The sequence below is a fragment of the Sceloporus occidentalis genome, unplaced genomic scaffold (genome assembly GCF_023333645.1).
Source record: "Sceloporus occidentalis isolate IW3139 unplaced genomic scaffold, rSceOcc1.0.p SCAF_2, whole genome shotgun sequence".
Classification (NCBI taxonomy): domain Eukaryota; kingdom Metazoa; phylum Chordata; class Lepidosauria; order Squamata; family Phrynosomatidae; genus Sceloporus; species Sceloporus occidentalis.
In genome coordinates, this window is record NW_028316982.1 from 58,204,205 (window position 1) to 58,230,341 (window position 26,137).

Below are 26,137 nucleotides of genomic sequence, written 5' to 3' on the forward strand. Positions count from 1 at the left end.
GAGGGGGAAAGAGAGAGTAAGAGAGGGAGGGAGGGAGGGAGGGAGAGAGAAAGAAAGAAAAGAGGGAAGGGAGAGAGAGAGAGAAAGACACAGAAGAAAGGGAGGGAGGGAGGGAGGAAGAAAGGGAGAAAGGAAGGAAAAAAGGGAGGGAGAGAAGCAGAAAGAAAGAAGAGAGAGAGGCAAAAAGAAAGAAAGAAAGGTGTCCCTGTGTGGCCGAAGGAGCTCTGGGCTTCCCCAAAGGCTGTCTGGGGCCTTCCTCTTCTTGGCTGGAGCGCTGAGAGAAGGGTGTCTGCTGCCCTGCGTCCTGCTGCGCTCCATCGGAGGCTCCTTCTTCTCCTCTCCTCTCCTCTCCTCTCCTTGGGAGTCCTGCCCAGTTGGCTGATCCCTCCTCCCCCGCCCCTGGACCGTTAAATAGCCGAGCCTCCTGCATGTGCCCCTGGTCGCAGCGGAGCCCGGAGGAGCCAGCGGAGGAGGCGAGGGGCCCAGCCAGGCACTGATGGACCGGCCAAAGGGTAAGAGAGGAGGACCCCAGCCAGGCATCATCCTTCAGGCTCCCTGCAGCTCCAGCCAAGGACCAGGCATCCCCCTCCTTCTCTCGCTCGCACCTTCCTTCCAACCCAAAGGAGGATCTGGGAGCCAGGAGGGGGAGAGGGGACTTGGCTGGCTGCTCAGCCCCGCTCTGAGCTCAGCCTGGCCATAGAGAGAAGTTGGGGAAGTCATGAATATTCATGTGATGTGTGTCACCATTCAGCCTTGCCATTCAGGAGGGAACTCACTCTGCCTCTTCCAGATGGACCTCTCCAAAAACAGCACAAGCCTTGCAGAGGCATAGCTAGTTGAGGGGACCCACTCATATTCCCTGTGTGTGTGTGTTGCTTCTGAGACGATGAATTCACTGTTAAGGAGATTTATTTTGGGCTCTGGGACACACAGATTTTCTGCATTCCTTCCATTCTGTGAAACTGGCATGAGTTTCAGCTCCCAAGTTTAGATTGTATAGAAAGAGAGCAACAGAAAGGTGCATAGATGTGAGAAGCGATCCTGCCTTTGAAGGCCAGAGGCCAATAAAAAAGAATTATGGATATTGGTGTTTTGGACAGGTAAGGCGACTACATGGGGAAAAGCTCCCATGCCATGCAGTCCTTATTTTCCAAAGACTGGAGTGTATTGGGGTGGAGTGCATTCTGGACATGTGCTTGACCAAGTATGAGAGGGAGGGAGGACAAGTCTGTGTCTGCAGTGTTTTCATTCAACAGGTTGAGTTTTGTCATTTTCTGCACACTGGCTGCCATGCACATTTGCACCGTCTCCTGCAATCCATTCAGCATTAATAACAATTGCACATGATACAAATGTGTGAGAGGGGCTCAGATGTCTACTTATGTGAACGTTTTCTTGCAGCTCTTGGTTCTCTCTTTTCTGCATCTGAAAAAGAGGAGAATTATTAAGAAGGCATGCTAACAGGTGCATTGAGAAGTACTTTGCTCAATAGTAGAACACCTGCTTTGCATGTAGATGATTCCAGGGTCTTTGAAGTTACAACGATCAGCTAGTAGGTGAGGAAGGAAAAGTCCTCAGTTGAAGACTGCTGTCACTACTCAGCTAGAGGGACAAGCAGTGTGAGTTCCTGGTGGGAGTGATCCCAGCAGAGGACCTAAGGACCATAGGATCTGAGAGTGTTCTGGGGCTTTTTCTGCTTGTTGGACTTTTTTGTTGTTGGAGGTTTTCAAAGAGAGGCTGGGTCTGTTAGGTCAGGCTAGCTGATGTTTTAGGTCAGTGCTTCTTAGGCTGTCTGATGTGAGAGACTTGCAGTTAATTTCTGCCCAGTTCTCCAGGGATTGGTACCAAATTTGAGACCATTGGGTGCAATTGTTTCATCCTTTCTTGGAAACTTGTCAGGAATTAACATCCAATGGTTCAGGGACTTGCATCTGTCCAGGGACCATGACTCTGAGTAGCACTGTTTTAGGTGTGGATTCCTGAAGGGACCAGAGATTGGACTAGGTGGCCTTTGGAGTTTCTTTCAGCTGTACAATTTTATGACTTAAGAAGGAGGGAATGAGTGAGGGGGATGATGTGGGAGTACCTTTAAGACTGGTTTTTATTTTGCATGAGCATTCATGGATATAAACACACTTCTTTGAATGCAGCAACAAGTGGTATTAAGGCATCAGATATAAAGCATATTTATACAGTTGTGGTAGTGTAACAGTGTGTATCTATTCCATGCCTGTATAAACTGTATAAATATGCTTTGTACCTGAGACTTTAATATTAGTTGCTGCATCCAAAGTGTGAGTGTATATCCTTGAATGCTCATGCGAAAATTAAAAACCAGTCTTATATGTGCTGCCCCATTCTTTTTTCCCCTCCCCCTCCCTTCCTCCTTTTTGATGCTGCAAGAAAGTTAACAGGGCTGCTTCTCTGAAAGTTCTTTGACTGTTACACTATATCTGTTTCCCAAGATATAGCCGTACCACGGTTATCTTCTGCAACTAGCTGGGGTTGGGCTGTCACAAATGTTTCTGTTACCTTTTTCACATTTGACAGGCTACCCAGGAAGTTGTGTCATTGAACTTGTCTGCTGCAGACACAGGCAAAAGGGGTAGCTCCTTTATTTTGCTGGGGAAGCCTCTCTTTTTTGATACTAGCCTGGTTTCTGAACTTCTGCTTCCTTTTGTACAGGAAATGCAATAGGAGAAGTCTTACTGCAGGCAGATGAGGTTGCCCTGTTAAACCATTATCTGCCAAAGCTGTTGAATGCAAGAGAAAAGAAATTCAGGTTGCCAGAGTTAAGCTTCTCTTCCTGTTCCTAATAGCACTTACCTTGGAAAAGAAAAGAAGAAAGAGGAATCTCCTTTTCCTAATAACGTACTCATAAGATTTTTCTTTTAATGGCAGCTGAGAAGAAGTGTCCAGAAGGTAGTTTGAAAGAGTAAGAAAACACTGGCAGATATTGGTCACAAATCAAGTGAACCCATTTAGGTTGTTTTAAAATGCTCATTTAACCTTCTATCTTCCCTAGCATTATTGCCTTTTCTAATGGGCCATGCCTTCCTATGTTGTGGCCAAATTATAACAGCCTCAGTTTAATAATTTTGACTTCCAGGGAGAATTCAGGCTTGATCTGTTCAAGGACCCATTTGTTGTCTTTTTGACTGTCCATAGTATTCTCAGCACTCTTCTTCAGCACCACATCTCAAATATGTAGATTTTCTTTTTGTCCACTTTCTTCACTGCCCCGCTTACACATCTGTACATGGTAATGGGGAATACAATGGCTTAGACTATTCTAACTATAGTGCAAAGTTGTATATCTTTAGCCTTTAGGATTTTGTCCAGTTCTTTCATCACTGCCCTTCCTATTCCTAGTTTTCTTCTTATTTTTTGGCTGTGCTCTCTGTTCTGATCAATATTTGATCCTAGGTATGAGGAATCTTTTACTATTTCGATTCCCTCATTGTTTAGGTAGAATTTGTGGGATCTTTTAATTCTTCTGAGATGGGCTCTGGACCTCTTCCTCCAGAGTTTCCCCCTGAGTGGACCACTGTTGCCCTTACGTTTCTTGGCTCTCTGTATTACTTGGTAATCAAAGATGAACTATATAAAGATGAATGTATGGACAATACAGGACTACAAGATAAGTATGAAAAGCTGCTGAGACTTGGGTCCTTCTCACACTAGCCAATTAAAGGATTTCCTCTGACTTATTGATACTCTAGAGAGGTTTCTTCCAGTTCTGACTTATCTCACTAAAAAACTAAAGGCTTCTGTAATACATTGGGCACATCCAGCAAATTGGGTCCAACCACCCAGTTTGGCTTTCCTCATGGCACTGAAAGCTATATTTGTTTATTTATTTATATTTTTAGCCAACCTTTCCACTAAAAATGGCACTCAGAGGTCTTACAAACATCATTACATAAACAATAAAGAAGAAACCATTAAAATCTGCAAAGTAATCAATAGACATCAAAATGGTTTAAAAGGGCATTTCGAGGAGATGTGTCTTTATACCATTCCCAAAAGTAGAAGGGGGGTCAGATTGCCAGTCTATGTGGAGTGTGTCTCACAATTTGAAAGCAACATAGGAAAAATCCTCTTTTATGTCCCTGCCAAGTAGACCTTTGGAGATGAGTTGTTCTTAAGAGGATTTCTCCTGAAGTTCCATCTAGAAACATTCAAAACAAGACAACTGATCCCTTAGAGAGGCATTACCCAAATCATTTTGGCTTTAAAATGTAAAACTAACACCTTGAACTAGATTTGGAAAGCAAGTGGCAATCAGTTCAGTTCCTACCATATTGGAATAATGGGATCTCAGTACAGGTGCCCTCCTAGCTGGGCCATTTCTTTGCAGTGGTGACCGTGAGTAACACTATCCAGTACAAAACAAATGATGGGTTATGATATCAAATAAACTACAGACCTCCTGGGTACAACATCTGGCCAGATTTTTGTGACATTTCTATTTTTTCCTCATCTCATGCTTTTTGTACCACAAGAAGAATTCTCGAAAATGCAAAAGCTTCAGGGCTTTTGTGGTATTTGGGCTAGCCTTAATAAAAGTATTGCCCAACTGTGCATTGTTGTGTTTCTTTTCTCACGGTCTAACACAACTATCTTTAGTGTTTTGGTTTTTGTCTGTACATATTCACTTGCACATATATAATGTAACATTGGACCTTATCACACGGGAGAAATTAGGCAAAAGCGGAGGTTTACACAGCGATTATCCCATTCAGAACGAGATATCACAATTAAGATTTTTACACAACATTGCTATTAAACAGGCAATTAACTGGTAATAAACAGGCAACAAAAAGCAGCAAATCTTTCACGGAGAAATCCCCAAAATGATTTGTTTCTCTTTATTGCCTTATTGCCTGTCTAATAGCAATGTGTGCAAAAAAATTAAATTGCGATATCGTGTTTTGCACCGGATAATTGCTGTTTAAGCCCCCAATTTGCCCATTGTCCATTGTCCCTGGGGTTTATCCCATGCAAGCTATTCACTGGGGATAATATTTACTCCAGACACAAACTTCAGAGTGCCTATTGTGTGATAGGGTTAAACATTTCTGGCTTCTCCCTATATTCACAACTTATGTATTTTTAAGAGAGCATAAAGCTTCACGTAACATAAAACAAGGAAGATCTATGATAGGCTCCATGTCTGGCAAGACATCTCCCTAATTACTTGTGTCTTATTTAGTGTTACTCAGTTATCATGTTTACTGTACAGTCTGTTCTGCAGGTTAGACAATCCGCAAAATGTTTAGAAGGTTCAATCAGGTCCTCAGGAAGAACTGAGACAGATTTGAGGTTGGCAAAGACTGAGAATGTTAGGATAATGCATTCCCTTGTGTTTAAAATGTTTGGAATACACAGCAAAGGCTGTTATCCTTTATCATTATCAAAATGATAGCGTGTCCAATGTCTCATTCTGAAACAATGTTTAGAGGGGGGAGGAAAAGAGGAATGGGTTAAAATTAAAATAGTGTTGTTCTTTTTTTAAAAAAATCTTGTTTACTTTCACCCTAACAATTTCAGACTGATAAACCCACTGAATATAATGAGTGGAAAGAATGCTTACCGAATGCTGAAAACTCTCCAACAGAAGGCAAAACAGTGTTTTTCATATTATTGTCAGGTTCTGCAATGACAATTGAGTTGGAAATTTATGGATGCCATTTGACTTTTATGAGGAAGGACTTCCAAGCTATTTTTCATCCTTCTTAACGTGTTTGAGGAGAATTTCATAACAACAAGACATATAATAGAAATCTTGGCCAGGAGTCTTAAAAATATCTGATGCTGTCCTTTTACACTAGAGCGTGATATGGTCAGCTAGCATTTAAGAAAGAGCATTTTCTAAGTATTTTAAAGACATTATCTGACCAATTGAAAGAAACTTTTGAGTGCAAAATGATTCAATAACCTCACGGTAATTAGTTGGAAGCCTGAAAATAAAATGTACAGAGGTAGTCCAAGAAGTTGTGAAGATGGGTGTCTCTGTTGACACTCAAATCTTTCACTTGGTTTTGAGAAGTTACCAGAAATCTCATGTAATTGTTAAAACTGAGCTTTCTGAGACCTGAGTTGGAAATCTAGTTGGAAATCTAGCCAATGGAGAGATGAGTCTTTGTAAGTCAATGAAATAAAATTCCATCAAATTGCTTGTATTGGCTACTGAATTCATTTGTCTGTGAACATGCTTTTTTTTTAAAGTCAGAAAGTCTTCTTTTCTTTCCTTTTTTAGAAGAGCATATTTCCAATTCTGTTCATCCAATTCTAATAGAAATTTTTATTACAATTTCCCATCTTTTAGAAACGTCCAGTCTAGCAGCCCCTAATAGCAATGCAATTACAGTAGGTCTTTTTGGGGGGTGATGGTGGTTGGGGAGGTTGGTTCTCAAAGATCAATAACAACAATCATGCTTCTGAAAACTGGACAGTTTGATGTGGTGTTTGACTCAATACATTTAAAATATTTATCCTAAATCCTTGGTATTGTTGTGCCTTCATCTCTGACTTAAGGCAACCATAAGGCTAACTTATGGGGTTTTCTTGGTAAGTTTTTTCAGAGGGTTTGCCATTGCCATCCTCTGAGGCTGAGAGTATGTGACTTGCCCAAGGTTCCATGTCCTAGCGGGGAATCAAACCCTGGACTCCACCAGAGTTATAGTCCAGTGCTCAAACCACTACACCACATTGGCTCTATTGCCCTACTTCAAGAAAATAAAGCCCATGTATAAACTACTGTTCAGGTATTCTCTCTGTATTATTCTGAGATGGAACTATAAAGTGAGGCATGCCAAATTCCCTTCCATAGCATTTCATTTAACAGTTCTGATTCTGAATGTTTCAGTTCCCATGCGGTCTGAAATCTATTTGCATCTCAGTGTGAAGAGTTGATTAGAATATAGTTTGGATACTTGTGGTGTTTGGTTAAGAAACAGAGAAAAGGTAATTTAAACTAGAATAATCTAGATTTTAAATCAACGGTTGCACAATAATGAAACAGAATGTGGGAACTGGTTTTGTGGTCTCATGGACGTAAATTGTTTTAGAATAAGAGAGTTGCTTTCAACCAAAAGGTCATGATAAGACCCTAGTATACAAGCAGATTAGGAGGACAGCTCTGACTGAAAGTGAAACATGCATTTTATGATTTCTATCTGAAATTTACGCAACCAATTCAGAACTTTACATTTCCAAATTAGCTCTCAAGGCTGGTCCTACTGTCAGGCAGCATGAAGAAGCAACCTCAAACAATAGATTTGGGGTCTTATGAAAGAGCAGCAAATTGTGTTGTTGTTGTTGTATTTTTACTGCCAGAAGTGGGGAGAGGTGCTTATGTTGTTCTCTCCCTCAAGCACCAAATGAAAAGGCTGGTCTTGAGTACTGTGCACCAGATCATAGAGAAATTATTCTTCGGTTTATATTTCTTAGAATCTTATTACCAGCATGGCCACTTCACTTGGGTGAATTGGGATGCCATTTGTTCTTTTCCTTCAGGCAGCAAAATGTCTTGGGTTTAGCCTTGTTTGTCCTACTATCGTTCTAGAGTACTTAGCAAGAGACTGCCAATTATTTCTGCAATATTTACTGACTCCTCCATAACAGTGTTCACCTAGATTGCACCCAGAGTCTTCCTGTGTATTATTAGTGGGTTCATTCTCTTATTAGTCCTCTTCTGTGGAATTGCCAGCCTTTGTTCATTTACCTTTTTACAGAGATGCCATTGTTGTCAAGACAGTGTAGTCCAGTGTTTTCTTTATTCTCTTCCTGTGCTCCTCAGCCTACCTGATTTTGTATGTATGGCCTTGTCTGTATGGGCCAAAAGGCCCATTTTCTGGCACTGTCCTGCCCAAACAACACACATCCCAAACCTTGGTTCTAGTGCGAACAGTGCAGATGACATCTGACACATTCTGCACAGAACTGGGCTATAATAGCCTTAAAATGGAGTAAAATAACAGGTGTGTTGCTCCAGATCTTATGGAGTGGGAACGAAGACTGAGGTAATGGGGGCAGGTCAGAGCTGCTTTGGAGTATCCTGGCCAGAAAAGGCCTATATTTGCCTGTACAGTATACACTTTGTGTAATACAGAGAGAAGTACCTATCATAGAGTTTCATTTTCCAGATAAAAAATGCTGGATTTGATAGAAGTCATTTCTGTCCCACTTATAAGCTATTTGGAATGTTTGTCAGTTTTATCTACAATATTATATAGGTCTGTGTTTTGACCATTCAGTTTTCAAATTGGGCTACAGCATTTTAAGATAAAATGTGTATTTCTTAGAATCATAGAGTTGGAAGAGACCGCAAGGGCCATCCAGTCCAACCCCTGCCATGCAGGAAATCCAAATCAAAGCATCTCCAACAGATGGCCATTCTTACTTTCACTTCCCTTCACAATTCCCTTTACCTTGACTCCAAGTATAGGATATGTTTCTCTTGTAGCCACTCACAACAGTAAATGATAGTAGAGTAAAATTGTGTGGCTTTGTCAACTTGTTCTGTGAACACCATAAAACATTTTTGTTTGGCTCGCTGTACCATATTGCTATTCAAGAAATGAATTGCAACCCTTATATGTTGGTGGCATACCACTGATAAAAGCTTTTTTAAATAAAAGACCTTAAATATGTCCATTAATAGACAGATGATAGTTGTTTTTTCTATCTGACTTTGAGTCAACTCTGACCCTATTCTAGAGTTTTCTTGGCAAGAATTATTTGGGGGAGGCTTGCATTTATCTTCCTTGAAGGCTGGGAAAGTGTGAGTCACCCATGGAATTTCCATGGCTCAGTGGGGATAGTCTCATGGAGACCTAGTCCAATACTTTTATGTGCCTTCAACTTGAGTCCAATTTATGGCAACCCTGTCATTGGGTTTTCCTGGCAAGATCTATTCAAAGAGGTTCCTATAAGGCTGAGAAGATTCTTGAAATGCTAGTCCAACTGTTGACCATATTTTTTCATCTGCTTTTTAAATGATTCAGTTTCTCAGTCCTCTTCCCACTTTCCCCCTTTGTCTTCAGCTTACTTGAGCTGCTCCAAATTGAGTTTAAAGTGAAAAATTAGTGTCCACTCAGTTAACTCAGTAGTAGGGAGACGAGAAGAAGGGGTAGAATCTTGCCCTTCTTGGTAGGCTCAGGGAAAAGCAAACTGCTGCAGCCTCTCCTATCTTATGTGTTTTTCTTCATTAATAACATTTACCAACTTGACCACACTCTGATGTTGCTTGGCCACATGTGCCCCAGTTTTATTTGTTAAATGTTAAAGGGTACGGTATATCCAGCCACTCTGATACAACTTAAGTTGCTTTATTAGAACTTCTAAAACTAGCTGCTGGTCCCTCATCAAAGAGCATTATATAAAGGTAATTTAACCTAGAAGAGAACACCCAGAGAGAAAATGCCCTTCAACAATATATCCATTCTTTTCATACATAAATCCATTGGGGAAATCTGTACCAGAACAAGTACAATATGGGCAACTTTGGGCATATCTCTTTGGACAGTGCCGATAACACCAAATTGGAAGAGATGAGAAAGGGCTTTCAGTAAAGAGTACTTGCTAGTATAGCAGCTTGGGTATGGACCCAAGGATACACCAAGGGAATACAAATGAATAAAAGTTGTGGCTGGTGGAGCAGGATTGCATTTGTTAAATAATAATAATAAAATAATAATTTGTTGCCACGTCCACAACAATGTGGATATATTATATCCTCTAGAGCTTTTTGATTGCTGGGGAGAGGGGTGGTTAATCTAGTCTAGTGGTTAGTGCAATCTAGTGTTTAGAGTGTTGGACTGGAATCTAGGTTTAAGTCTTCACAAAGCTGTGAAATTCAGTTGGTGAATTTTATCCAGTCATTGTCTTGCAGCATGACCTACCTTAGAGGTTGTTGTGAAGATATAAGTGGGGAGGAAGAGAGAAATGAGTGCTGCCTATAACTTATTTGAATAAAGGTGAGATATAAATGTAACTAATAAGTAAATATTACTGCTATATTACACACATAATGGCCCTTTGCCTTCCAAGATTGGAGACATGCTTTTCCATTTTTCCACTTATGTAATGCCTGCAAATTACCTGCCAGTCTCATTGAAGTGATTATGAGAAGCAGGCTCCTTGCAGGAAACAATTTTGAATGTAATTGACAGTGGCACCTGCCAATATTAGCATGTGGTATAGCTAACACAATGAACCATATGTCCTAAAAGTAATTATTGGCAAAATTCAAACAAGTCCATGATATTGCAAACAGAGTCGCTTTCAAACATCACAGACAAAAACACTCAATCCCCTTTGGGTAAATAATGCTGCTTATGATATTAATCCATCTCTGAGCCCTTTGTCCTTATCTTAAACTGAACCTTTGAATAACACCATGATTGGCCAGGAAGATAATCAAAATCGTTTTGGGTTCTAAATGCTAACCCAGCTCTAGAAGGTTCCAATCATAGCTGTTGGGTGGAGGTGGGAACCAAAGTAGGGAGTACATGAACAACTGTCTTGTCAAATACAATATTTTCCTTTTGGAGGCAACTTTATAAGGCTGCAGATCAGGCTTCATTGTGCACAAACAGATGAAAGTACATGTGATGTGAACATAGTATTAGTTTTTATCTTGGCACAAAGCTACCTTTAACTTAATTCTGCAAGAGCTGTCAGCTCAAATGTCTGAATAATTCAACTGTTGCTCCAACACTTGGTGCTTGCCTGCTGCTCCTTGTGGTCTCATAGGCACATTTCATCTTTGCAGTAGCTTCTACAACTCCTCTCTAGTTGTACCTGAAACACTGCCAAGATGTGCTGAGTAATATCCCAAGGTCTGATGTGTGTGTGTGGTGATGTTTTGAAGTTTGATAACTTTTAAAATTCAACCCAAATGTAGTGCTGTAATCTGAACCAACATACTTTAAAGTTTGCAAATGTTAGGGATATATAATTTTGCAACCACCCATGCTGCTTCTTGTTCCAAATGCCCCTGGATGCCTGGCAGCCTTAAAGAAAGTAAGTGCCTCTTATGTTGTTAAAATCAATGCTACATCAGACACAGAGGTGATCTGTGTGGATATAATCCAAGAGCCTTAGGTTGTATGAAAACTGAGGGAACTTCCATTCCCATCAAACTGCTTGCCACTCCCCAGGTTCATTCCAACAAGAGAACCAGAAAACTTCTGCCCACTGGGCTTTTCTTTGTGAGAGAGACAGACTGTGTGTGGGGGGGGGGGGGGAAGAGAGAGTGGAGGGGGGGAGAGCAGGCAGACAGACAGACAGACACACACACACACACACACACACACACACACACACACACACACACAGGTGGTACAGCAGTTTTGAAAATACTGGTAGATTGTGACATTATACTCCAGAAGTGACCAGTGCAGAACAGAGTGAAACAAAAGTGCTCTTTAAAAGAATGTCTTGCAGATTTTCTCAGAGCATAAGAGCGAAGCTGGGCTATGTTCACTGGCCCCAACTCCTGGTCTCTCTTTGTGTACAGTGTGCAAAGAAAATCCCTTCTTACAATACTGCTGCAAATGTGGAAGCTTCTTAGCATTTGGGAATGCTGACTGTCCAGGGTTCCCAAACATTTGTACAACTCTATGTGCATAGAGTTGCAGTGGCTTAGCTGTTAAGATGCCTAGTCTAACGATTGCAAGTTCTGCAGGTCGAGATCCGAGTGTCATGTGATGGAGTGAGCTCCCATCACTAGTCCCAGCTTCTGCCAACCGAGCAGTTTGAAAGCATGTAAAAGTTCAGGTGGATTAATAGGTACCCACTTTGGTGGGAAGGTAACAACGTTCTGTGCAGCCATGCTGGCCACAAGACCACAGAGTCATCTTTGACAATGCCAGCTCTTTGGTTTAATAATGGGGATGAGCACTGCCTCCTACAGTTGGACACGACTTGACAACTTTATCAAAGGAGAAACCTTTACTTTTACCTTATATGTGCCATTGATTTTTCCCTTTGTGACATCAAAGGCAAGCTAGTCAGTGAAGCCTTGCTTCCCCTTCATACATTGAGACTTAGAGACAGGACCTCATGACTTCTTGTGATCTCAGCAGAATAAACCTTTTGTGACTTGTAAACAGAGCTTAGAAAAATTACCTTTCTGGGTTATATCTCTCAGAAACTCCCCCAGCCAATATGAATCCACTGTGAACTGTAAAACCCTCCCAAAAGCAATTTTTCCAAGCTTAACTCACATTTTTATATAAAATAAAAACTTGTTTTAATGAAAAGAAAAAAACATTTGTTTTAATTTTGAAGTTCTAGGAACTTTCAAATTTATTGCTATTGGTAATGACAGTTCATTTGAAACAGATCACACCAGGAACTGGCTCTTTTTAAAAGCAATGCTTCTGCTATTGTTATTCCTCCAAAACATCATCATAACCGGAGTATGCCAAATGGAGATGAATTAAACCCAACTGGTTACTGGTATAGTCTTCTATCTGTTTGGAAGATTAAGCAGTTATTGTTAAAGGATGACATCCTTTAAGGAGACAATTGGAGGAGGATACATAAAAGAAAAAAGAGAGTGAACTCTCAGATCACCCTTGTAGAGCAGACATGGTGATCACTTCCAGCCTTTTGTACTCCAGTTCCAACAGCTGCAGCAGATTATGGTAAGTCCCATTTCCTCACCAGACATGAACGCAGTTACATAAGACTGTTACATAGGCAACTTCTTAATCTCCCTCATGTCCCTGTTAAGTTAAAGAAGCTTGCTCAGAAGAAATGTGTGTTACTGTTTTTGGCAAGAGCGGTCATCAGCATTTAAGAAGAACAGTGGGTATGTCCTGAGGACAGCTGCTGCTTTTTCCATACGAAGTAGCACTGAGTTTGTTTTTTGAAAGTTTTTGCTTTTTGCTTTGAAGCACACTGACTGTTGGCCAAATATTTGTTTGTTAGGTGGCCTTTGAGCACTTTCTGAGGCATAAGAAAAGGTGAATCGGATTCTCTAGGGAGATAAACGCCCTGTGACATCTTACTTATAATAGTAGGAGCTTGCCAATAGTTTGAGCTTACTTTTACAAAGCAAACAGTGTATAGTTCCAAGGCAGTACAGTAGTCACTTATGTTATATGTTATAGCTTCATATTTTTAGAAAGCCACTTTTTAATTTCTCACTCTACAAATGTAACTAAATTAATTGCTTTAAAAACAATAACTAAAATAAATTTAAAAACAAAACAAACAGAATGCCGTAAGTGACTGAAAAGCCTGTGGTCACTCCAGAATGGCAAAGTCATAGGGCCTCAACAGACAGGCACTAAACACCAGCCTCGGCGCAGGGCAGAGGCATAACGTCCTCACAACATACATCCCGACGCTGCCCTGACACCAGCGTCACACCATGCGTCCGACCATACAGCGGGCAGTGTCACAGCTCTCCTTTGGTGCTGCATCCAGATGATGCATACCAAAAGGAGCGCTGGAAAGTGCCACTGTGATGGCAAAGGGGCCTTTTCCCCAGTGTGAAAAGAAGTGGCTTTCTGCAGCTTCTTTTTGTACTGGGGAAAGGCCAGATCGGGGTGCGGCATGTAGTTGCCACGGCCCCGATCTAGTGAGGAAAGGGGCCTTGTAGGCCACTCCAAAGTCTGTTGAGCCACATAGTGACTCTGGCAAAAGGAATGCAGTACCCCTCGTTATATTACAGTTGTAGTACAGGTTGAGTCTGTATGTTTTAGGCGCCGGACAGACTGCCCCAAAAAGGTGGCCTGCCAGTGGCCTAATTCCCTCCGGAGGAAAGCCACAGCTGCCAAACAGTGCAGCTTCCCTTTTTGAGCTGCAGGGCGGACATCACAAGTGCACCAATGTTGTAAGTGACTCACAGCACTGTGCTATGGTTAGGGTTTGCCGCATGGTCCCTAACCCTAAAATCGGCACCAGCACAGTGCATTTGGGCGGTCTGTACCTTGCCTTAGTCATACAAAAAAGGAATCACTGCAAATAACTCATCACTTATAACTAGTGACTCCTGAGCTGTACCAGTAACCGTATGATGCTGCTGAAATATTTGCTTTCCCCTCTGCAACATCTGGTGCTGCCTTGTGAAGGAATGGTAAATGGAAGAGGTCTTACTTATGTAGGTACAGGAGCATACTTCCCCCTGAGTATTAGTCAGTAATGCAAAGAACTAAGCTGTCATCTATATGCGGGTGGGGCAGAGTGGCTTTTATAAACTTCACACCTTCTGCCATTAGCTGAGCTAGTGAAGCTAGACAGAAAGGGGAGCTGATGAAAAACTTGAAATCAACTGAAATCAATCAACTGAAGCAAGCACAAGAGGAAGAGAAAACTAGAAATCCTTTGCTGTTGCCTCCCAAATTGCTGTGGGGTGTGCACACAGATACTCGTATTTAGGGCCTGGGACAGACCGCCGCAAAAGGGTGGCCTGCCAGCAGCCTATTTTCTTCTGCAGGGACAACGCAGCCTCCAAATGGGGTGCCGTCATTGTGGAGGAAAAAGAACCTGGTATCTCTGGGTTCTTTTTTGGGTGCCACAATGACATTGGAAGTGCACCACTGGCACACTCCCAAAGTAAGCGGCGTGTGGCGCAGTGCAGACACCGTGTGGTGCTTACATCACAATGGTGGTGCCCGTATGGACAGGACGCCGCAATTGTAACGCCACCACTACGTACTAGAGTTAGGGACCATGTGGTTGCTACGTGGTCCCTAACCCAATATCGGTGCCGGTATGCCACTTGTTGCTACAGTCCAACTTTAGAGATGAGGAATATTATTGGCCAGTGTTGGCTGAGGGATTTTGGGTGTTGTAGTCTAGAAAAAATAACACTTCCAAGCTCTGTACTCTTTTATACTTTATAGTTTGTACCATCTGGTTATCACACACCTAGTAACCTGTCCATAAATGACCCAATACAGTGTTAGGTCTCCTTTCTCCAGGAGCCAATGATCACAGTACAAACAGACATGCATCACATTTATGTGGACAAGTATCTGCCTCTAGATCCCAGTATGAGCTGCAACTCACCACTACCAATGCACATTGAAAAAAAAAAAAAAATCAGCAGCACTTGACAACTGGATATGGGGGGGGGGGGACACATATTTTTTCAATCAAACAGGGTATATACCATGTTTCAGATTAGAAAGAATGAACTCTAAAACAAAATGCACATCTATGAGTGCTGTTTCTGCTGTGAACACACAGAAAGTTGTTTTGTTTCTTTAATGTTGCATCACTGAAATGCATCAGCAGTGGCTCCTGGACCTGCAAAATTGCTGCCACCCCTGCCTTAAAGTGACCTCCAAACATATACGTGTCCTTTAGACAAACAGCCTGGTAGTTAAGTAGAAGAAGGTGGAAAGCTACAGGGATCAGTACATTTAACGATGGATGCCAGTTTATACAGGCAAAATTATAGCATGCCCCTTTTCATTTCCTAACTTTTAGATTACCTGCAGCAAGGTCTTTGGGACTCAAAATAACTTCCCTACATTTTGGAAGAACTTTTAGGTTGTGTCTAGAAGATTCAAAATGTTTTTGTTTAATCATTGAACTTGTTATTTAATTTCATGTGTGCATATTGTTAGTTTTTAATAAAAGGTTTGTGAAAATATGTTGAACTGCTCTCCTTTTTGGGGGGTGTAGGACCTTATCTCTATTCTGCCCATGTTATTTCTGTGGCTGCTACCCAATGTTCTATTAAAGAAGTAATGCTCAGGAACACGTCTATTTTCCAAACTGATCTGTACCTGTATACTGCCAGAAGGTATAAAAGCTGGTTTAGAAAGGGGACTAGACAAATTAGTGGAAAGTAGAAAGGTCATTAAAGTGTAATTTTAACAAAATATTTTGAACAAATGTCTGCCACCTCAGAAAGTGTTCATTTAAGACTCTCAGGGAGGTGTAAAACAACTGTAGAGAGGGGGTTTTCAGGATGGCATTCATGTGTGAGGGGAGTAGTTATAAAACTGGTGGAAACAGGGAGGGTATGCATAGTCTTGCAGCTTGCTGTGAAGTGGAGGGAAAATTAGGGTGTCTCAATTTGAACTGTTTTAGTTTCCAAGGCAATAAAAGGCAAAGCTGTAAGTAGAAGAATGACCGTCTTTGGAGAACAAGATGATACCTGCTGCACTGCCAATTCTGCCATTTCAAAACAAATCAGTGACACTGAGCACTGTCCCTAACTAAGATAGGGTCATTCTATTTTCAAGGCATAGCTCAGGAATGTTATTTTTAATGCTTTGTAACTTCCAGAATATTTATTTTATTTTATTTGTATGCTGCTTTTCTTCTAGAGTGGAACCAGAGAGAGCCAATTAAAAAAAATCTTCACAATAAAAATTAAAACAATTAAAACCACCACATAAAACAATATGAAATCATTTGAAAACAAGGAAAAGTTTCAAAAAGATAAATAAAACATCCCAGTAAGAAGTCCCCCTGCTTATACATTACAATCTTGGTCTGAGAGGTGGGCGAACAGAATACCCCAGCCAATATGATTAATGGTCATGCAGGCTGGGAAATCCTGGCAGCTGTAGTTTAAAAAGTAACGCTTCTACGCTCTGAAAGGGTATCTCCAAAACTGAGACTGGTGGTCAGAGTACTTCCACTCCTAGACCTATTATAAATTTACTAATCACAAAGCCTTTAAATCTAGTCTTATTAGAAATGAAAATACTGAGCTGGATGACCATTATTCTTGTGCTGAAAGAGTTTTCTGCTCTGGAAACTTGAGGAGGACATGAGTTCCCTGTGTTCCCTTTTTTCTCAGAATTTTGGAAGGCTTCCCACATGAATCAGCCTGTAATCCTTGTAGAGGCTGCAATCTTACCTTATCAGTCCAGTGTAGTCAGTGCTGCAAAATGAATACTTTTTTAAAAGGCCCCAAAAAGGGAATTGTACAGTCTTGATCTCATTCCATTGTAGACCAGAGATTTATTGTGCAGCAGGTCTTCTGGAAATGTGTGATTTCTGCTCCTGTGAAATAGTTTTGTTTGAATGTCAGGCTTACTCAAAGAGTAAGCAACAACCCACATAAAATGTGATGATCTTTTTGTGGCTTAAGTGTAGAAATATTGACAGACAACAGAACAGCAAGAAAAAAAATACTAATATAACTAGAGAGCAAGAGGCAGTTGTATGAACTGGCTGGTGTATGACTTTCTAAGGAAGAGGCATTGTTTAAAAAGAAATTAGTAGAACAAATGAAGTTACAGCCAGGAAAATTAAGAAATGTTATTTTCAGAATAATTGTTAATGGTTTTAAGAGGATAAGCCAATCTTTTTGCTTCATGATTTGTAGTGATCAATGACTAATATATGAATGCATTTAAGGATCTATGACAGGGAAAGACAACAAGGGGGTCAGGGCCAGTTTTTGCCCTGTGACCTCCCCTGTCCAACCATCTGCACCAGCACATTGGTGGTGCATTGAATGTGATATCACATGACTTCTGGCTGCTATTGTCATCTGCTATTGCTATTGTCATCTGAAAGAGGCCTGCTGGAGGGCAGTGTGGGAGGTGGGAGAATGAAGCCACAATGTGTACAGGTGGTTTTCTTACAGATATCCTGGATTTTACCTCATTTCAACTGCTGACACAATAGTTACAAAATTCAGCAGAGCACAGCTTTAACAATGAATGACTGGATTCTTCCTTTCCCTGTTATCCAATCTGAACTTGCACGTGATACTCATCACATGTAATTTCCTCCTTCCACATCCAGCTTTTCCCACCCAGGCTGCATTCATTCTCCAGTGAGGGTCTGACAGCTTCTTTGCTTTTAAAAAAAATGATTAATCTCCTCAAAAAACCAGCTTTCTCTAGCTATTGTAAAGTTATTGATGTCATAATAACAATATGATTAAAAAGAGCAAGTTCACAATAAATATAAAAGCCAGATAAAATGAAATGAAAGGGAAGAGGGACACCTTAAAAAATTCCTGTCTTTCATTTTAATCTTTTTGATCATCCCGTCTTGTCACTTTGGTCAGTATCTCATTGGGGTTGTTCCCACTAGGTGAAACCCTGCGTTCTGAATCGAATCCAAGGAGTGGCGTTCCTATTAGGATCCGATTTAAACCTAGAATGGTTCTAGAGCAACCCGCAATCATCCCCACTACAAATCGAATCGTAGAGCGGGATAAAAATTTAAATCGAATTTTCCTCATTTAACGCGTGTTAAAAAAACACTAGGGTCCGACCTACGTTTTTCCCTTGATTCGAGTTAGGAACCGGAGTATTTAAATAGGAACGACAGCCTTTGAATCGTGTTAGATGGATGGGAGGAGCGGACTGCGATGGGGATGGCCTTGGGGGAGTTGCCCTTTCTGTCCCCATCCGTCGTGGCTGTGGCCATTTTTGCTTCCCTCACCCCTTTGTCCGCTGTGGTCTTTCAATAAGAGGTGGATTGCAACCTCCCCTCTGTGTGGGGAGAGCCCATTTCTAACGGAGGAGAGGCAGGAAGGGAAGGCTCCTCTCGAAGAGGCATTCCCTGCCCGCTTGGGCTCTGATCTCGCCCAGACAGGGAAGGGAAGGCTCCTCGCGAGGAGGCATCTGATCTCGCCCAGGCAAGGAAGGGCTCTGATCAATGGGGGGGGGGGGATAGAGCCTTTCTCCCTCCATTTCTCAAATGGAATCTGCCTTCTCCTCCAACCCTGGAAAGAGAATCTTTGGGAAGAGTGCTCCCTCCCTGCTTTTCCAGCAGCCTCCTTCATTGATCTCTGTGCTCTCTGAAGGGATTCTCCCTGGCTGTCTTTTGGGAGTCATGAAGAGGGGATGCTGTCATGCAAAACCTATCCCATAGTTCCTCTGGAAAGAGCTTGGGTTTCTTAAATTCGCTTTGCCAGAAGCCTCCCCCATTGATCTCTGTGCTCTCTGAAGGGATTCTCCCTGGCTGTCTTTTGGGAGACATGAAGAGGGGATGCTGTCATGGAAAACCTATCCCATAGTTCCTCTGGAAAGAGCTTGGGTTTCCTAAATTCGCTAAATTCACAAACAGTCAATGAAATGGAAACGATGCCAAAAGATAAATCGCTTCCAAATATTCCGGGTTAACGTTACGTCATTCTGACGTACTATTGATTGACAGCTCCAAATAAGGTATGGAGGAGAAGAATCGCTTTATTTAAACACCGATTTCATGCCAAGTAGGAACACTTGCAGGTAAAAACTTCGATTTAAATAACCAGATGGGAACGATGAACAAAGCGATTCGGATAGCGGGATAAGAACAGTGTTATTTTGAATCGATTTTATTAAAAACATTGTATTTTAAATCGTTTCAAATCTTAAGTGGGAACAACCCCATTAAGATTTTTGGATCTCAGTTGCAGTTCATTTGATAACTGTGGAAGCAGGCGTCATGCTTTGGCTAAGAGCTGATCAGAGCTTGGGAAGTTAGTTTTTGAAGCTAGTTTGTTATTTAACTTATTACAATACACACTGTCCCAAGTACATTAGTGTTGCAAATTTTATGCTGCCAGTAATGGGAAAAGGCACCTCTGAGATTTTCAGTTTGATCTGTTAAAACTTTCTGAACTGTGTACCTTGCCCTGGGAGAATGATAAGGACTGCCATTTGCTGCTCTATTTTAGACCTTCAAGATGCTTGCATGTTAATCGTCTCAATGCTAGAAGTATCTCTATCATTAATTATAAAGATTAAATATAGAGGTTTTAAAGATACTCTCACACTCTCTCAGCCTCAGAGGAGGACAATGGCAACCCCCCTGTGAAGAAAACTTGCCAAGAAAGTTCCATTATAGGGTTGCCATAAATCAGAAACATCTTGAAGGCACATAGCAACAACAGTGAATTCTCATATAACCATGTTACAGTAGAGTCTCGATTATCTGACGTAAATGGTCGGTCTCATGGTCAGATAGTCGAAAATGTTGGATAATCCGGAGGGTCATAGGAAAAGCCTAGCAATCACTATGAAAAGCCTTGCAATCACTATGAAAAGCCTAGCAATCTCTATGAAAAGCCTTGCAATCACTATAAAAAGTGTGCTTGGGACCTGGTGGGGCTCGCCGCCGCGCTTGGAGACCTTTTTGGCTGGGGGTGTGGTAAAGGCTCCAAGCCATGCCCATGGACTGTCCGACGTCGGATAATCCGGAATGTCGGATTACTGAATGTCAGATAATCGAGACTCTACTGTAATCACAAAGCAAGGACTGTTATCACCAAATATGTTTTATTTCACCAAATGGTTGTTTTTTGAAAGCCAGCTTAGTGTAGTGGTTGGACTGGAACACCAGGAGACCAGGGTTCGAATCCCTGTTTGGCCATGGAAACCCATAAGGAGACCTTGGGGAAGTCATACTCTGTCAGCCTGAAAGAAGACAATGGCAAACAGCCCCTGAACAAATCTTACCAAGAAAACTCCGTAATGGGTTTGCCTTAAGTGTCACTATAAGACAGAAATGGTATGGCTTGAAGGCACACAACAACAACAATAAATTTTGTTATGCTGCTTTTAAATGGCTTTATGTGTTTGCTCCCTTCTGGTGATTAGATGCTGCTCTTGTATAGATCTTCACACTTATATTACTTTTAAATTCCTCATCATCAGACTCCCCATATAAATAAAATACTGAGTTTAATAATAAATAGAACAAGTGGGGCATTCTTTTAGTATCTGCCTTTATGTTATACCTTCATCAGTAACCAATGGAACTGTCTAATGGATTTTGGATTATTTATAAACCTGTTTTGTGTAAAGCTGTATGAATCTGTTTTTATATGACTGAGAGGAAAGTTTGCGGTGAATAGTTTTAAAATTATTGGCGCCTCAACAGTTGTGCTCAGTGAATATATAAAAAACCTAAATGCATTTACTTGTTGCAAAGCCTAAATGTGTTTACTGTCCCACTAAGTTTTATTGGCCTCACATCCAATAAGGTTCCTGTAGGTTTTTAGTCCAAGACTGCTTTGTAGTTATCACACTGGGAATTAATAATTTCATTGATCTTTCTAGTTGACTGTATGCATGGGAAAAACTACATTTTTGAAATGAATTCTGAATTCTCCAGCTGGCATGATTTGGGAGTTGTAGTCCACAAAATATTTCTAAGCCTTACACCCTTGAGCCTTAACTGCTAGAAATAATTTGAAGTGCATTCTCTGGCCACTGGCTATATTGTGTCTTGTGGCTGTAGCTGCACTCTTGATTGGAAATATTGGAAGTTGTTTTGAATGGAATTAACAATCCAGGAAGGAGATCAAAACAGGAAATTGGAGGCAGATGTTTTGTTTTGTACAGAACCAACCAGGCCTTTGACAGATGCAGCTTGGCAGGACCCATTTGTGGGAATTCTGTGGGAAGCAAGTTTACTTGTTTTTTTTTTTTTTTTGCTGGAAAAGGTGTTGAGGACACTTAGCATCTAGCCTACATACCCAACACTCAGAGGGATCCCATTCCTTAATTTTTAACAATTGTGTCCATCTCCTTGAGCTACTGTCTTATTTAAAAGGGTACACTTTTGAATTCTAACTTCCAGAATCCAAAATTGGCATGACCAATGGCTCTGGCTTCAGAGTTTTAGTAAAAACAAAATCAGTAGATTCAGCCCATACTGATCTAGCACATAGGAGATTGACACTTGGATGTTGAAAATATGCAGTCAAATATTGGAATCCAGGAAAGAAGCTTTAGGAGTAAGGGGGGTCTCACACAAGTAGCAATAAAAAGAAATAAAACAAGTGTTCACTAAACAATCATCTTCTATACAGATTTACAGAGGATAAGCACTTACTTTCCAGATGCAAGCATGTCTCTAGTTATACAGTGGTAGAAAAACATATAGGAACAATCCCACTTGTAGAGTAAGAAGTGGGAAGCAGGATAGATTGATAGGAGAAAGTGTAATCTTCCAACCACATTTGAGTCTGATGGGTTTAGCAGGTCCAAGAATAGTGATCAAAGTGCTTAGAAAAGTTACTTTTGGGACTACCACTCCTGGTATTTCTAAGTTCTGTTCCAGAGCAGGGTTTTTTTTTATCTTGCTAAAACTCTTTCTCATTAGTGTGAGGGTACAGACTTGTGCTTGTAGCCCTCTCATGTTTTCCCACTGCTTCATCTGTCTTTCAGAAACCCACTAGGTGACCTTGGCCAAGTTACACTCTCTCAGCCTCAGAGGAAGGTAAAGCCAAACTCCCTCAGACCAATCTTGCCAAGAAAACCTTGTGATAGGGTTACCTTAGCATCACTATAAGTCAGGAATGACTTGAAGGCCCACAACAACACAACAGCAATAGTTCATATGCTATTTCTAACACTACTTTTTAAAGAAATTTACACCACTGGGTGAGAATACTAAAATTTATTTGGCCTAGATTTCCAGTATTGTATATAAACTGCTGAGAATATTGAAGAAAAGGAAGAACTAGCCAATTTTTTCTAGACAGTGTGCAATCTATTAAAAATATAAAATAACTTAGTATTATGGTAAAGCTGGAGTGTGTGGTGGCTTCCTAGCTCCAAGGGTTCCTGGATGAAACAGATTATCTAGAGCGATTTCAGTCTGGCTTCAAGTCTTAGCTACAGAACAGAGACAGCTTTGGTCACCTTGAAGAATAGCCTATGCAGGGAACTGGACAGAGGGAGTGGGTCCCCATTGGTTCTGCTGGACCTTTCCATGATTTTTGATTCCATCAACTATGGTATCCTTCTGAACCACCTCTCTAGAATGACACTTGGGGGCACTGTTGTTTAGCAGACCTAGTCCTTGGAGGAATAAATTCAGAAGGTGGTGTGGTGGGATTCCTGCTGTACCCCAGTGCAATTGGCCAGCAAGTTCCTCAAGGCTTGGTTTTGTCCTCTGTGCTACTCAACATCTATATGAAACTCCTGGGAGAAGTTATCTGGAGTTTTGGAGTTGGATGACACCAGTATGCTGATGACACCCAACTCTTTCCTTTCCAACCAATTCCAAGGAAGCTGTCTCTGTACTAAAACCAATGTCTGCTGTTAGTAATGGACTGGATGAGGGCAAACAAACTGAAATTTAATCCAAACAAGACAGAGGTGCTCCTGGTCAGTCATAAGACAAATCAGGGAATAGGGATTTCAGCCTGTATTAGATGGGTTTACACTCCTCCTGAAATCATAGGTTCACAGGTGAGTATACTCCTGGATTCCTCTCTGAAGGCCAAAACACACTGCAGAAAGAATCCAGTTTGAGCCCGTGTTAACTGCCCTGGTTCAGTGGTGGAGAATTCTGGAAACTGTAGTTTTCTGAGACATTTAGCCTTCTCTATCAGAGAGCTCTAGTATTAGAATACAACGCAATTCCCAGGATTCCCTAGCACTGCGCCAGCACAGTTATATCGGTCTCAAATTGGATTGTTTCTCCAATGTGTTTTGGACTTGAGTCTGGCTGCTCAGGTTTCAGTGGTGGTCAGGAGTGCATTTGCACAACTAAAACTTGAGTGCCAGCTCTCCCATTTCTTGAAATGACAGATCTGGCTACAGTGACACATGCCTTGATTACGTCCTGTTTGGATTACTGTAATGCACTCTATGTGGGCCACCTTTTTGAAACTGTTCAGAAACTTCAGCAGGTCCAAAATGCTGCAGCTGGTTTGCTTAGTGGGGCAGGTTACAGGAGGCACATAACCACCTGCTGAAAGAACTCCACTGGCTGCTGATCCATTTCCAAGCAGAATTCAAAATGCCGGCTTTGACTTTTAAAGCCCTAAAGCCAGTCTGTTTGAAAAAACTGTATTTCCCTATCTGAGCCTGCCTGAGACAGAAAATCTATGGACAAAAGTTTGGTGAGGACACGAGGTGAGGACACCTTCTTGGTGGCTGTTCCCAAGGAGGCCCAGTTGACCCCCTTCCTGGTGTCTTTGCATTGGTAGGGAAAGACCTTTTTTATTTAAGGTGTCATTTGGTGACCACAGATAGTTTTTATGAGGTGAGGGTATAGTGTTTTTATTTTATTATGTTTTAAGTATACTTTTAATGATGCTTTAACTTGTTTTTAATTTTGTGCTGCGCGATTCCTTGGCGGGTTCTTTTTGCGGCACGGTAATGATGCCGCAAGGCACCAATGGTGCACTTGCGGCATCATTTCCGCACTGTGATATGTGGACGCTAAGCGTCCACTACTTCAAAACGGCGGCACCCATGTTGAAAGGGCGCCACCATTTTGTACATGCTCGGTTAGGGTTAGGGCGTCCGGAAAGGACGCCCTTTCGTAACCCTAGTACATGCTGAGCACGTACTACTGGCGCTTTTGGAACGCGCCAAAGTTAGTATAATTATATTTTAACTTTTGTGTTAAGAATTTTTTAAAAAACAATGTACAGTCAGCACTCAGTATCCATGTGGGAATCCGTTCCAGACCCCCCTGCACCCACAGATACCAAAATCTGTGGATGCTCAAGTTCCATTGTCCCCACAGTGGTGCATGCACACAGTTGGGCTGGCATTAGGGACAGCGGGAATTAAATGGTGGCATGTGCATGTGGCTGCACCACCATTAAGGGCACCCCTGTTGTCCCTAGTGGCAGTGGGTGCATGCAGCTGCACCACCATTGGGAACAATGGAACTTCCACTGGGAATAACGAGAGTTTGCCATCTGTGGGTGTTTGAATCTGCGAATGGCAAGACCACAGATACTGAGGGCCAACTCTACTGTGTTTTTAAAAGTGTTACCTAAAGGCACCAGATGCCATCTGAGCTTGAAAGCTAAGCAGGGTCAGCTCTGGTTAGTACTTGGATGGGAAACCACCAATGAATACCAGGTGCTCTAGGCTATATTTCAGAGGAAAGAACTGGCAAAACCACCTCTAGGATTTCCTTGCCTAAGAAAGCCCTATGAAATTAATGGGGTCACTATATGTCAACAGATGACTTGAAGGCACACAGACGCACACACACATGCTACCTTGGGTCCCTTACTGAGAGAAAGGCAGGATATAAATTAAATAAATAAAAATAATGAAAATAATAGAGCATTTATTGAAGAAGTAGACTATAAAAGCAAGATAAAATTTGCAGCAAAATACAATGAAAGCCAGACTCGTACAGTGGCTTGAGTGTTGGACTAGAATTATAGCAGAATAAGCTTTGAATCCTGACTCAGCCATGGAAACCCATTGGATGACTTGGGCAAGTTATATTCTCTCAGCCTAAGAGGAAGGCAATGGCAAACCACATTTGCCAAGAGAACTCTATTATAGGATCACCACAGGTTGTAACTGACTTGAAGGCATGTAACCACAACACACAAAAAATATTTCCAGCATATTTAAATCAAAATAAAACCAGCAGTAGGACAAGTCTGCCATGATGCAGAAATACTAAAACAGTTCTTAAAATATCCTGGAGAATAACATTTTCAATCTTATATTGAAAAGACTGTAATGTAGATGTTAGGTGAGCTTCTTTGGGGGGAGGGGGTGTTCTACAGATGAATTACAAAAGCCATTTCTGAAAAATGATGTCCCGCAACACTTGTGGTGTTCTGGTCCCCCTTTCAAAGTGCACCTGCCGCTTGTGGACAACAAGTGAAGCTCTGTCTAGGAGCTCATTAACAAAGAAGGGAAATCTTCCTACTTCATTTGGCAACCTTTTCTCAAGATCTGCTTTTTTCCTCACCCGTTGCTGTGATGTGGACTTTCTTGCACAGTTGTATGAAGACTTTCATCTGCCCTACAATAGGCTCTTGTCCTTGTTGTCCGTGTGTTTTTCCTGTTCTTGTTTAAAAATACTTCGGGACTTCTTGTTTATGATCGTTGGGAATGGAAATACAAGCAATATGAATGACAAGACAGGATATTCATGAAGAGCAACACATGCTAATCCTAGCAAGCACCATTATGGAGGATGACTCCTAGGAGACCACATCTAGGCATTCAAATTAAAGGACACAGGAAAGAAGGCTGGCCAAGGTACAGCTAGTTTAATAAAGCCTTGGGGAACTGGTATTATGAAAGCCTGCTGGAATGGCAGGTTTTGGCTTGGGCTTTGCCCCTCCAGGCCGATGAGCCTGAGTACCCCTTGGTCTTTGTGAATGACATGATCAACTCTAATTTTATTTGTCTGTAATCTAAAATTTGACATGGAGGAAGGGAAGGAAATTGAGGCAGAAGTTAACAGGGAAGCAATGTAC

At 41.5% G+C, this 26,137-nt stretch overlaps 1 protein-coding gene across 1 annotated transcript in view; it reads left to right on the forward strand.

Moving 5' to 3' along the window:
• Positions 1-390: 390 nt before the first annotated feature.
• Positions 391-26,137, forward strand: part of LOC149318391 (ectonucleoside triphosphate diphosphohydrolase 1-like) — a 53,739-nt gene continuing 27,992 nt past the window's right edge. Inside the window, exon 1 of the mRNA XM_089509593.1 lies at positions 391-512. Within this exon, the coding sequence (XP_089365719.1) occupies positions 497-512 (16 nt within the window). The 5' untranslated portion in view covers positions 391-496. The remainder of the gene's footprint in view (positions 513-26,137) is intronic.